The 14,022-nt window shown below is 41.0% G+C and overlaps 1 protein-coding gene across 1 annotated transcript; it reads right to left on the reverse strand.

Moving 5' to 3' along the window:
• Window positions 1-330: 330 nt before the first annotated feature.
• Window positions 331-5,150, reverse strand: PKIB (cAMP-dependent protein kinase inhibitor beta). The gene is made up of 2 exons (XM_009489378.2): window positions 5,003-5,150; window positions 331-416 (listed from the first exon to the last, which is right to left on the reverse strand). Exons 1-2 carry the CDS (start codon window positions 5,148-5,150, stop codon window positions 331-333), a joined length of 234 nt encoding a protein of 77 aa, XP_009487653.1.
• Between the last annotated feature and the right edge of the window lie 8,872 nt (window positions 5,151-14,022).

The raw sequence follows: 14,022 nt of genomic DNA on the forward strand, positions 1-14,022 counted from the left end.
TGTTCTGAAGCAATCATTAGTTGGTGGTACATCTGCTAGGTATATTAATTGAAACCGTCAAAGAAGATTAGTTAGGGTGAATACTATAACCATGAGAAAACCCAAAGCAAGAGAAACATTCTTTAGTTCTCTTCCCATTTGGATGTGTAGAACATTGGTTTTGAAGGATGACAGTAGAAAAAACAGTAGTTCCATGTTAATGTCATCTAGGTACAAGTGTGTTGCAAAATCTTGTCTGTTGCTAAAGTTACTACCACACTTCAGAAGGGGTGACACAGGGAAACTGGAAAGTCTGTCAATGGGTTTCATTAATCCAGCAGTCCTTAGGTGTTAGGAATCATTGCTTTTTCCTTCCGCCTCTTGACTTTCCAGCAAGGCTTTGGATGATGGCACTTCTCCGCCCTCTGCTCCTTCATCTAAAAAAAGACAGAATGAAACATTTATACCACACACATTCTCATAGCTTTTTTAATGCAGCCAAATATTTGGGTTCACTGATCATCTCTGTTTGGACTGGCTCTATTAGCACACTCATGGGTGCTTGAGAAAGGGAGATTAACTTGGAAGATAAAGAAGTTGCAGAGGCATCTTCCAAAAGCAATTGCCTATTGGTGTTGATTTGCCTGCTCCTTGCACATCCCAATCAATGTGCATTCGGTAGTAAGAAACAGACTGGAGGTAACTTTTTGTTATTGTTATTCTCTTTCTGGATCATTTCAAGTTAGAATCAAGTTAGAATATTGTATTCCTCTGAGCATTGCTTGGTTTCAGGTAGATAATATTACATTTATGAACATGCCAGTTATCTGGCTGACCTTCTTTGCCAAGAAACACCTAGGAGAATTCACCCTGTCTTCACAAGATGAGGGGCTTTTTTGTTACTCTGATTTGGAAGTTCACTCTTCCACAGGTTAGAGCTGAATGCTTACATGACTAATATAAGTAAAAGCTCCCCAGCATGCATGGTCGTTAGATGAAGAGTTCCACGCTGTCGCTTTTGATGCTCAAATTCTCTCACTGAGGAACAGGAACTCCTCTTGCCTTGATTTCCTTGCAAAGCATAGTCATTTTCACACTACCTTCAAGTCTCACAAGGCATGACTAGTGCTAACAGAACAGTTTGTATACCCAAATCCAAGACAGCCCATAGCTTTTGGGGGCAAGGAGAGGTCTGCTCAGCATATCTGGCTATACCGTCTTCCACTTTAATAGTCGTAATCTAAGGGGTACATTTTCAGCTATTTGCCCTGGAGACTTGTCGTAAAATATCACTAACAGCCAAAACAGTTACATAGCTTCGTCTCTACATATCACAGCAAATATATACTGCTGTACACAATTCATCAGCTAAAGCTTTTGGCAGAAACTGCTTGATGTTATAAGTCTGCTCAGAGGTCTGGAGGCTTCCAAGTTTTATACTGGTAAATTAAGAACTGAGTTATTTGACACCCTTCAGCATTACACAGCACAGCACTGTTGAGGAAAGGGAGACAGAGCAATCTCCTCTATTGGCTGTTTCTGTGTGGGGTTGGATGTCTAATATTAGTGGAGTCTTGCAAACAGGGTAGAGGAAAACAGTTTGTTAACAGAGGAAATCTAATCTCATAGTTGGTAGCACTTAGGTGTGCAACAGGTGCTAAGCTGCTGAGTGTGTCAAGATAGTTACAGTCACCTAGAAAAAATTCAGCAAATGATAAAGGTTATTGGCAGAATGGTGCCCTAATGCAGATTACCAAATGTGGGAGACCATTATAGCTTCTTTGCTCTCAAACTTCTTGCAGACTCCTCTTCAACCTTTGGATCACCAGTGACACCGATCAACCGTTTAACATGGTTCCAGTATGGCCTCCCACCAGACCACCTGTGCAAAGTCTCAGCCCTCCAAAACTCACGCACCATCAGAGGATGATCAGACAGGATACAGATGGTCTTCATTTCAGAGTTAGGCTCTGAGATAAACAGCTGGTGCCAAAAACTTTCCTGTCCATCTCATGAGAACATTAATTTGGTGTGGCTTGCAGAGTACAGGGAAATTTGTATCATAGAGCTATGATCCTCGTATATTCATAAAGAATAAAGCAAAATCTCTTTTCTCTTCTAAGCCAGACAAAAAGTATTAGCACATCCTTTCACTGTGACAGCAGCTGACAGCATTTTAGGAAGAGAGGAAATGTGTGATCCAATGAGCATTAGCTAAATTTGAAGCAAGATGGAGAGAGAGTCCTCCTCACCATTTCCCATGATCTTCACTGAATCTTTCAGAGTAGAAAAAAAGAATGGCATACTTTATATAGCAACATGTTCTACTTTATATAGCAACATGTTCCATCTTCTCCTCTTTTCTCATTTATCCAACTTCTTTGTTCTGAGCTGTTAATGGCTTTCATTTTTTAACAACTTATTGTTAAAGCCAGAAACAGGCAAAAAGAGATGCCTGTCAGAACCCCAAATGTTTCGCAAACAGTTTCCCTGTCACAGCACTTGAACTTCAAACTTTCTTTCCATTATGATGAATTCTCCTTGTTTTTGCTTGCTGTCTTATCAGAAGTTTAACTTACAACACAATGAGGCTGTAATTCCCATCTGATACTTGTGGAATTCCCAACCCCAAAAAGCATCAAAGCAGCCAGAGTGGACCTAACCGTATCCTGTATTCATTTCCTATTATCACTACTGCAAACTGCTGATAACAGAAATGGCTCCTTCTGGGCACACTCTGGCACAGCTATATCTCGATGACAAAAGCAAAGGATAATTCCATGCTCTTAATTGTTCTTCAAATCCTGGCAGTGCTGGTCCTTGTATTTGTAAGAAAGCATCAGTACATTTTGCTAAAACTAATGTAGCTGTGTTTCATTTCTTCTTAATGCATCGGATGGGCACCAGGAGAGGAGGATTATTCTGTCTGGAGGGCTAAGTACTTATTTTATGCTGTACTGTAACATTGCTTTTAACAAGACTTTCACTCTTTCATGTTTATTTTTATCCAGGGGGAAAAAAAAAGATTGGAGAGAAATTTTACATGCTTTAAGAAGTATATTCTTTTAACTACTAAACTTTCCAGAGGCCAGAATGAAACAAACATGAGGAACTTATCTACAGCTGTTGTATTCTTTTGTGCTTTGTTTAACATGGTTAACATTGTGCATCTCCCTCGAGGCTCACTGCTCTAAACAATACAAAGGTTAGTTACACATAACGTAGCAATGAATATTGCAGTGGGTTGGACTGGTCACTTCACTTCCACAGCTCCTGACACTGATAACAATATAAATTCCCATCTACCTCCCCTTTGACAAGGGAAACCGTTCTCTCCTGCTGGAGCCTGACCCGTGGTTGTGGTGCATGACCCGTGACAAGCAAGAGCTATTTGGAATAAAAAACTCCATAGTATTTGAAAACCAAAGTATTAAATGTTAAGTGATGGTCTGTACTTTGGAATGGATTTCCAGTGCTCCAGCTGCACACACCAGAAGGAGAAAATCTGTAGGGACATACTTTTCATATTCCCAGGGAAAAAATCTCTCCTCAAAACAAAGGAGTTTTAACTGGACTCACAGGGCTCCCAGCTTTACTTTGAATGTGGAGTTTTAACTGGACTCACAGGGCTCCCAGCTTTACTTTGAATGTACTAGGACTCAGTGCCTGCTGTCCTTCCCACCTGCACTTCCAGATTCTCCCAGTTTCCCTCACTACTGCCCTGCAGCCTGAGGGTATCTGACCTTGTTGTCTTTCCCTTTTTCTCTTTATGTCCACCCTCTCTCCTTCATACATCTTTGTGCTTTCCTTCTGCAAAAGTAATGCCTCCTTCCAGCACCCATTCAGATTCTTATTTTCCTCTTTCCCAGGTTCAAGCCAGGATATGGTCATGCGGCCCCTTTTCACTCCTCCTTGTAATGTTCTCTCTACCTGCGCAGCACTCCTTCAATGGGCCCATGTCGGGTTTAGATTACAGAACTCCAAATACATGAATATAAATTAAATCACCAAAGCAAGAACAACTTGTAATCAAAGGAATCTCCCCTCCCCAGTCTTTATAGTGCTTTAGGAGGCTGTAAACTCAACATCCTGTAGTTGCTTCTGGCAATGTACAAGCAGGACATGCATCCTTGGAGCCTGGGAATCCCTCCTATAATCTACTTCAGTTCAGATTCTTGGACCTGCCACTCCTCAGCACAGGCCTGCCTCCTGCTGTGCTGCACCCACACCGTCGCTGCTTGTGGATGTGGGACCACCAGTTGCGGTGCCATTTGTTACAGCAGCAACAGTGATGGGCATGAGAAGAAAAACTTACTTCCAAATCAGAACCTAAAGAAGTAGGGGCAACCCACGCTCAGGGCCAACCTGTAACTCTCACTTCACAGGCATTAGAAACCAGTTATTTCTGAATCTGAAAATCCCCCTGAAATCCCCGTGAAAGTAAAAAGAACTCAAATGTAAAGCTGGTGTTGTTTAGACCTGTGCTAAATCAACAGAGCACCTTATCAAATTAAAGGGCATGGCAAAATAGGACACTGGTCTCAGATAGCAAAGTTGAAAGCCTACTAGCAGGAGTAAATCACTGTAAACCCTACTCTTAATGTATATGCCTGAGTTAGGATAGCCATAATTGGATTAACAGCACAGCCTGCTGCCTCATGCTAAGTTATCTCAGTGCAGGAGTAGACCCTAATTTATAGCTAGAGTGATGGTTTTCCAAGCTGCCCAGCAATGCAACTGTGTTTGCTCTTCGTCAGGGGAACCGGAATTCGGTTCCCAGCACCTTTCCCCAGGCCGCTGAACACTGAATCTATGGGTTTATATGGCAGACTTTGTCTGGGTTAAAATTAACTTGTCTCATCAGGAGGTACAAGTGGTAACTGCTTTGGAAGGTTGAATTTAATCCTAAATGAAGAAAGAAATATTAGTGTTGACATCAAAATTGCACAGTGGCAGAAGTCTTTAGGAGAAAGCAAAGGACAACTGCATAAAAATGTCTCTTTCTTGAATGTGCAGCCATTACCTTCTGAAACGGAGAGCTCAGCCAGTTTGTGTGGCAGGTCTGAAGTCCCAGCACCAGCAGGAGAGCCCAGAATATCTGGTAAGGCGTTCCGGCGGCCTGCCCGTCCTGATGCTGCAAAATCTGTGACCACAGGCTCCACATCAGTCATTGCTGACTCCTTTCCTCATAGCAACATCTGCATATGGAACAAACATAAGAAGAAAACAGCTGTAGCCCCGACGGATGCTAATCACCTGCTCAACAACACAATAGACACAGGCTTTGCCCAATGGGTCTTTTGTTATTAAAAGCCACGTATTTCAATACTGGGTGCTTAAGCTTTATTTGTGCCCCAGAAGAAGACAAAAGCATGTCTGTGCATTTCCTTACCTTGCCATTTGCACATCAGACTAGCACAATGAACAGCTCTGTACCTACAAGAAATCTGTGGATAGGGTCAGCAATGGCCCTTTCTGCCCGCCACTTGTATATCTTTTTATGACCTGATCCCTCTTTTTAAGGGGTTTTGCCATACAACCACTTGGAAGGGAACTGAAACTGTTTTGTCATACTGTCACTATGAAGCAAAGCATGTTTTCTTTATTATGAATCTTGTTTAGATTCTTATTTAGAATCTTGTTAGAACAAACTCCTTTCACAGAGGAGCAAATTATACAAAAAAGACCTCTCAAAAACCAACCTAAACGTCTTCATAAAATTTCTTTATCCTGCAGATATCAGACCATTTGTTTCCCTCTGCTCCTTGTTAGCTTGGTTTAACCTCAGCTTGTGCATGTGACTTTTATCTAATAAATAATTGAATCCTGGAAATAATAGAAACAACAGTGCTCTGCTTCCTCAATCCCTGTCTCAAAAACCATTGAATTGAATGGGAAAACTGCTGACCAAAATGGGATTTGGATCAGGCATAGATGTGTTTGCAGGATCACACTCCAGGGCAACAGCTTAAGTGAGAGCACCTGGAGCAGAAGGAGGTGATACTTAGCAGCAAGTGGCACACAGGGATAGTGTGTGAAAACTGCCATTAGCAACTGTATTATTAAGAATCACAGAAGACTTATCATACCAGAATTGTACACAATAATTTCTGATAATTAACAGAGTAATTTCTAATGATGAGACACGAATTGTTCAATTAAAAACACTGTTTCCTTGCTCTATATGAATGCAGTTCTGTGTGCAGTGTGGGAACAGGAATGTTGTGTCTTCGTGTAAATATGGTCAGTGCTTTGTGTGGGAAGGGATACAGATGGGGCTGGAGACCAATCTGATGGAAGGCTGTCAGCTTTTGGTTGACAACTGGCTGTGTTTAGAGTAAGAACTGGATAAGGAAAGTCTCCATCATTTTAGCATTGTTCATATAAGAAGCAAAGCATCATAGTCTCATTTCTAACATTCTGCTAAGGTTGGGAAATACCAGTGCTCTCATTTCATGGATAGAAAAACCAAGGCAAATAGAGATCAAATGTGCCTTGCTCTGACATGCAGGAAGGGAGGAGCAGAAATTTGATTACTGATGCTGACCTGGCGTTTCCACCACAAAGAACATTTTCCTTTTCTCCCTCAAAGTGCCCTTCAGCTGTGTCACTCCAACAACAAGAATAAATATTCTTAATCTTCTTTGTATCTCTAAATACTTTGCAATAAAAGAAATTAATCCTTCTTGGCAGAAAGTGAAGGCATGAGTAAAATCTGCAAGTCTGAAAGACGACTTGAATGTGCAAATAAACCACTTTCTTTAACAAAAGTCAGTAACTGAAAGTTCTGACCTGGAAATTTAGCAGAAAGCTCCTGTCTTGCATGAAAACAGTCAGGTCAAGTCCAAATGAATCTTTTTTATAAGTAACAAAAATATAAAAACTATACATGGACATTACAGAGTGCAACTTTGACAAAATATACAAAGTATGTGTATCAACATTCTCAGTTAGATATAGCATTATACTATATTCATTAAAATAGGTGAGGTCAGCACTTGACAAGAAATATCAAAATAAGGAGAATGAATCCGTAGTTACAGAGTCTTATGGCTTTTTGTGAGTGTTCATATTTGCATAACTGTAGGTGTCCTAAATACATTTCTCCACATGCTCACCAGAGCAAGTAAAGAGACTGTAAATTACACTTCAGAACAGAAAATACTCAGGATCTCCTTTTGCTTAGTAAAGTTGTTAAAATTTGTTCCCAATGCCAAAATACCAGTGTTGCTGCAGTTCCCGTCCATTTCATTTCAGCCATTTAGTTGGTGAGACAATAATACTGTTGTGAGCTGACTGCTGTTCACATAAAGATCTACAGAATGACATTAATATGAAAACACATCAAAAACTTTCTTAAATCTGTCTTGTGGACTTGGTTTTTTTCTTTTCTCTCTTGCATGGACGTTTTGCTCCCTAAATGGTTACTTTTTAAATGGAGAAAATCTGCTCTACAACTCATGCTATATGGAACTATCTTCTGAAGTACAGTTTCATCTTACCCACCTTGTGCACTTGTTTCAAATCCCCCCCTTTCCTCTCCAGCTCATCTCTTTCTGCCCAGTGTAATGTCCCTTCATTGCACAATACTATACAACCCAGGAAGATGATGAAGGACACATTCTGACATGTGTTCACGTACATGAATTTTGATTTATGCACTTGATTAAAAAAGTGTGCAGAGACAAATCTAGAACATGTCAGACAGAAAATCAGCTGATCATTATCCATCAGTGGCCGTAACTCAAACATAGCTATCTAAAAATAATAAAAGTACACCATCCTTTATATATGTAGCAGTTACCACTGTTTTCACCTTTGTTTTTTCAGTACCGTACCTAAGGTATCAGAGACTGAGGAGAAGACTTAGTTCAAAAGTTAAGGGCTGCCCACTGCACTAGCACAGGATGTATTTCTCTAAGTATATTTGTGTTGTGGTTTAGCCTCAGCCAGCAACTAAGCACCACGCAGCTGCTCGCTCACTCCCCCTACCCCGATGGGATGGGGGAGAGAATCGGAGCAGTAAGAGTGAGAAACACTCCTGGGTTGAGATAAGAACAGTTTAATAGCCCTTGGGTCAGTTTGGGTCAGCTGTCCTGGCTGTGCCCCCTCCCAGCTTCTTGTGCACCTGGCAGAGCATGGGAAGCTGAAAAGTCCTTGACTAGCATAAGCAGTACTTAGCAACAACTAAAACATCAGTGTGTTATCAACATTCTTCTCCTACTAAATCCAAAACACAGCACTATGCCTGCTACTAGGAAGAAAATTAACTCTATCCCAGCCGAAACCAGGACAATTTGAAAGACAAGGGACTACCCCAGCAGGCTTAGAACTGACATTACAAAACTTAAGTCCATTTAGGTCCATATAAATCAAAACTTAGGTCCATGTCCAAACATATGACAGATCATATTCAAAACAGCTTGCTGCTCTACTTTAGGTAAATGGCATTTTGCTTTTTAATGTTCTAAGGAATTTCTTGAATTTCATTTTGATGCTCTCTTATAATAGTATTTTCTAAGGCCTACATCCAAGTAAGGATGTAGAGTTTCTCCACTCTTCATCTGTTTCTACCTTTAATTTTTTTAATATATGTAGCAGGAAATAACTATCTTTCTGGTATCTTCTTGCATCTGTTATGTGTAGCATTTTTCATGCTTCCTTGCAGAGTAAATAATAATCACAGCACAGCATCTATTTTCCCAATTCCACTCTTCCTCCCAATGGCAACATCTCCTTCAGCTTCACTGAACTCATTTTGCTGTAGCCTTATCCAAGTTAAAGATACTTACATCTTGCCAATGCCTGCATGCAGCTGCCTTTCTCAGGTTCCAAATTACTGTTGTAATTTTTCTCCCATGTCACTGCTCACCAGATTAATGGTGCACAGCTCTGAAAGAATAGTGACAGATTTCCAGAGCGGAAGGCTCTGTACTTCCCTGTCTCCCTTTTTCCATAGCAAAAAACAGGCCACACAAAAGCAGAAGGGGACTGGGTGGAAAACAATGTTGAGCAGGGATGCAGGCTGTTTGCAGAGGGTCAACAGTAGGAAAGCAGGTGGACCTCCCAGAACAGCTCACCTACTGAAATTAGAGACTGAAGGCTTTGACTGGCATCCTGACTAGTACTCCATCAGTACTCCATGGCACCAGACTAACTTTGCAGCTCATTACTGGGCCATGACATAGCACTAAGGGTTTTTTGGGAGTACTAGGTTAATATTCTCATATATGCTTCTGAAATCCCTGCAGGACCACCCAGGATGCACAACAGACCACTCAAGTGTGCAAGGGGAAGGAAATGCTCTGCTTGTGAAAACTGGCTACAACCAAAAGTAAAACTCAATTACTGTATCTATCAAACATTAAGTAAGTGTCCTCAGACAAAGCAATGGCAGGTGAACTACCAGTGAGATTTTCTCTAGGTGAGACAGCTAGTTTGTTAATCTTTCAATCTTCTTTTGTTGGCAGGATAGCCAGCCACTTGGGGGAAAATGAGTCACAGAAACTGATGAGAATTTATTTAAGTAAATGACAAAGGAAAAGAACAAATAAGTCTCCTGAAACACCTGGTGCTGAGGATCAAGGGAAAAAATGCTTTACGGTGCTCTGTTGTAGCAGGTGCCACGGTCCACATTAAATGTCAGTGCTGTCTCTTCCTCACCCTATCTGCTAGGAAGTAGATAAATCACCACCGTAACTATTTGTGAAAGCTCTTTTTAATTCTGATCTTTTTACTGTCTTACATAGAGACAAAATACTGGTTTTGTTCTGCTTGGAAGGACAAACTATTCCTCAGGAAATGTCAGAAGGTTCCTGACATTGGTATTGTTGTAACTCCACGCAGGAGACTGAAAGACCAAACACATCACTCCTCACCACTCAGGCACTTCTCTCTTCTCAAAAGATTTTCTCTCAGGTCTTACGAATAGTCTGTCTGCACTATCAGAGAAAGTTACACTTCCCACACACTGTTCCTTTTGAATGCCCCTTAGTAGGAACAAACTGGAAAGCATGAAATCCTCTCACAAACACCTGAAAAATAGAAGAGCCAGGTAGGACTTTTGGAGCCAGACTGACTGATTTTGTGTCTTGATGGTCTCTTACTGCAAGGTGCATTTCAGCATCCTACTTTATTCAGAAAGAACTTTAGTCCTTTTAGTTGTGTTTAGTTGGTTTTTATTTACTTATAAGTAATGAGTATTCTCCAAGGACCTTTACCCCAAAAGCCTGTAGGTTCAAAAGTTCCTAAGTAAGGAGAACAGAAAACTTACTGAACAAAGTGCTTCCCACTCTGAAACTGAGATGAAAACCACATCTCCTTGCTATGCAGTTGCCATGCTTTCACATCCTCTTCTGCTGCATCCTGATGGCTTTGCCTCCACTTCCCAAAGACCTCAGAATAGGAACGTTCTCATTATACGTGCTCATGTAGTCTTTATGCTTTATCCTGAAGCATTACTGGATCACAGAAAAGGAAAAATGCTAGGAACAGTCATGCTTTTAAGGAAGACAGTCCAGAGATTATGATGATGACTAAGAGTAACCTGGGCACTTGCATAACAATTTTTGTGAGAATAATTTCTGTTATGTATTTTTTCACATCAATAACATTTGTAACACACTTGTAAGCCTAGTGCTGGGAAGCACACAGAAAGCAAGCGGTCTTTACCATACCTCTATCAAACACAGGACTCTTGGTTCTGTTTGGGACTTAGGACAAGAGACCACACATTTCTTAATACACAAAAGCAATATAGCTAACTATATGAAAGTTAGAAGTGAATCACTCAGGGAAAAAAGTAAATTTGTTAGCTCACAGGTTTTTTAAGGCATCACTGAAGTTGAAACAAGAGTTCCTTTTATTATTTCATGTTAGAAAGATGATTTGGGTTTCCTGTACCAACAGAGATGGCCTCTCTAGTGCATGTTCTCTGAAAAATTCATGAGTTGTTTTCCCATACAGGGAAACTAAATTATATCCCATCTCAGTAAATCTACAGTGCAGAAGCATCTCTGAGTCCTCCTGCATCTTCTGCCTCAGTCTGGATGTTACAGCCCATATAACACATAATATTTTTGGGATGATATTTGAAAGTTTGGTATATTGTATAACAGGTTTTCACTTTTGGTTCTTTGCAGTATACACAGCTGGGCAGACATTTAACACAAATGTTCTTCTGCTCTGGATACGTGACCTACTCTACACTCTTGCACCAGGGGCAACATCCTTGCTGTCAATGTGCAAAAATGGCTGCCATACATGATTTTCCTAGTCCCAAAGTGGTCAGCCTTGGATACTAAGATTACATAATTCCTCCATTTCCTGCCTCGGTGCTCTCAGAAGCATTGAATGAAGGCCCAAGATCTTGATCATGTTGTTCAGATGGTCATCAGTTTGGGGTACAGAATCTGAAAACCTTGGCCAAAGCTGTAGGATAAAGACAGGAGATGATGAATTTTGCCCCTTAGTGAGTCCTATTTCTAGATAAATCTTATCTATGCTTTCATGAGGAATGGTTGAAGATGGGGAATTAATTTTATTAAGTATTAAGGACCATCACAAACATCACCAATCTTCAGCTCAAAATGCAACATGTTATCTTAACGTCTGCTGTCTCCTGTATACAGTATCTAAAAAGCGTATGTGTGCACTTGTACAGACACTGCAGCTGAAAGGACTGCTGTAAGCCAGTATGCCACACCAGCATTACAAGGTATGTATGGCATGAAACTACCTTCTATACAAACAAAATGGGATCGACTTCTTTATTCCTCAGACTGGTACTTTGCAAACTTCAGTTGAATTTTCTGATCACTTCCATAAAACCAATATTATACTCAGGGAAAAGACAAGAGAAAAAAAGCCATGTAACTTATTAGTCATGGTGTTTTCATGTTTCTGGGGAACGCAGAGATACCATGGTGCGGTTCACCCTCTACAAACCCATACCGAGTAGAACAGCTTTACTGTGAGCTGTTTGACCCTGAGTATACACAGTGCTCTGAGGCATGGAAGAACACATTACAAAGCTAATAGCAGTTCTAAGTAATGGTACAATTTTCCCCTTGTGAAAGAAAATAAGGAAGAGAGGGGAAGGGGTCATGATACTGACAACTGAATCAGAAGTTATCTGCAGCAAGTAATAAATGAAGTGACATTAGCTGAAGGCAGTCAATACCAAGCAAGTGAGCAAGTCACTTTCCAAATGTCTCTGAGTCACCAAAAGCAGTGACAGACATAAGCTTTAGTCAACTTCAAGGGAAACACAATTCAACAGGGAAGAAACTCCAATGCATCAGCTATGCCGAAAAGAAATCAAATGCATCCCCTACTATGGAATAAGAAATGAAGCTCACTGGAAACAAACCAACCAACCAACCTAATTCTTCCTCTTGTATTTTGGTCATTCATCCTCACAGAGTTTTCATTTCCTATTGCAAATGTATAAATATCGCCTGTCCCACATACCCACATTATATACGGTACACTTTCTGAGTTCAGCCACAGAGGTCCACCCTTCTAAATCCTTTCTTAAGATTGGCATCTGGCCTGAAATCCAAGAGGAGTTTGCCCACCCATGGGAACATACCTAAGGAGTAATTTAGAACTTACTTAGAAATCATTTTTAAGGCTAATTTTGCAGAGGCCCTGCAACTACACATTGCAGTTAACTTGTACTTACGATTTTTTGCATTGCCAAAGGCACACAAGAAAATAAGTATCCTTACTATACTACTTAGTTTTGTTGCTAGTCATACATGCACCACACCTTTCCTCCAACCCCTCCGATCTCTTTCTGCCTCAGCCTTTGAACTTGGAATTCTTTAGGGAAGAATCAAAGGACTTTTTCCCTCTACTTTGATACCTGCTGCCCCAGCATCCCACGAACGCTTCCTGCAACACAGACAAGTCAACAGCTATGTAAGCCAGCATATGAATATGTCCGTACTGTATTCTTTATCAGAAGCAGCAAGGGATTTGATTCTCTGCTTGCCAGCTCTGTGGAAGAAAACTACTCTGACAAAACCACTGGGAAAGGCTGAGGCAGCAAACAGCTTGTGGCATACTGAAGTCCACTTACACAATGCACTCCAGTCAAGCAATTAGCACAGTGCAATATAAAATGCAATTGAGAGAAGATGAATTTACAATTTAGCAGATACATGAGAATGGGACAATCGTATGCGCATAACCGACATACCTATGTACCCAAATTCTCTTACTGGAGAAGGCCCAAGTCTTCTTGAGATCTTACTGACATGAATGAGGAACGCTTCCATCCAGTTCAGAGTGAATCGAAGGGTATTGGTATGGACAGGAGGTTCCTGGGAATGGAGATCCTTGTGGAAGCACTCACAGAAGAGGAGGAGTTGCAGAGAAAGAAGAGGAGTTACATGGTAGCAACGTGGGCACAAAGGGCTGAAAGTCAGGAGCACAAGGATGACAGAGAAGTAAGAGGCACGGGAAGCCTGTAGTGGTGGTTTTGTACATGGAGAGAGAAGGGAAGATTAACTGAAGGTCTACCTGAGACAAAGAAATGACACGGCAAGCTAAAGCAACACAGGAAGAAAGGAGCTGGAAACTTACTGAGGAAGAGGAACAAAATCAGTAACAAGGACCTTCTTTGGAGGGCAAGCGGGATGGATGCAGGGAGGAAGAGAGGCTTGGTAAAGTTTGGGGAGTATTTCAGGAGACCAGCTCTGCTGGAGGATGTGCACAGAGATAGGCACTACAGAGAACGTATGGATTAGCAGCAAACTAGCTAGGTAGCAATAAAACAGGCTTTTTTTTTGCTTAAAAGATTATGTGTGTAATTATCCCAATATGCCCACATGTAGAAAACCTGAAGAGTCTGCACAAGAAATAGAAGGACAGTTTACTACACCAAGGAACTTCTTTTTCTGAGGAGGAAAAATTATTTTGTTAACATGACACGTGCCACAACGCCTAGTTAACTGAATATGTAGTATCTGTGATGACCTTTACAGACTGATGTTGTGCAGACCCCTCGAAAGAACAAGCAGCTGCAATGCGAGCTTC

The sequence above is a fragment of the Pelecanus crispus genome, chromosome 3 (assembly GCF_030463565.1).
Source record: "Pelecanus crispus isolate bPelCri1 chromosome 3, bPelCri1.pri, whole genome shotgun sequence".
In the NCBI taxonomy this organism is placed as follows: Eukaryota; Metazoa; Chordata; class Aves; order Pelecaniformes; family Pelecanidae; genus Pelecanus; species Pelecanus crispus.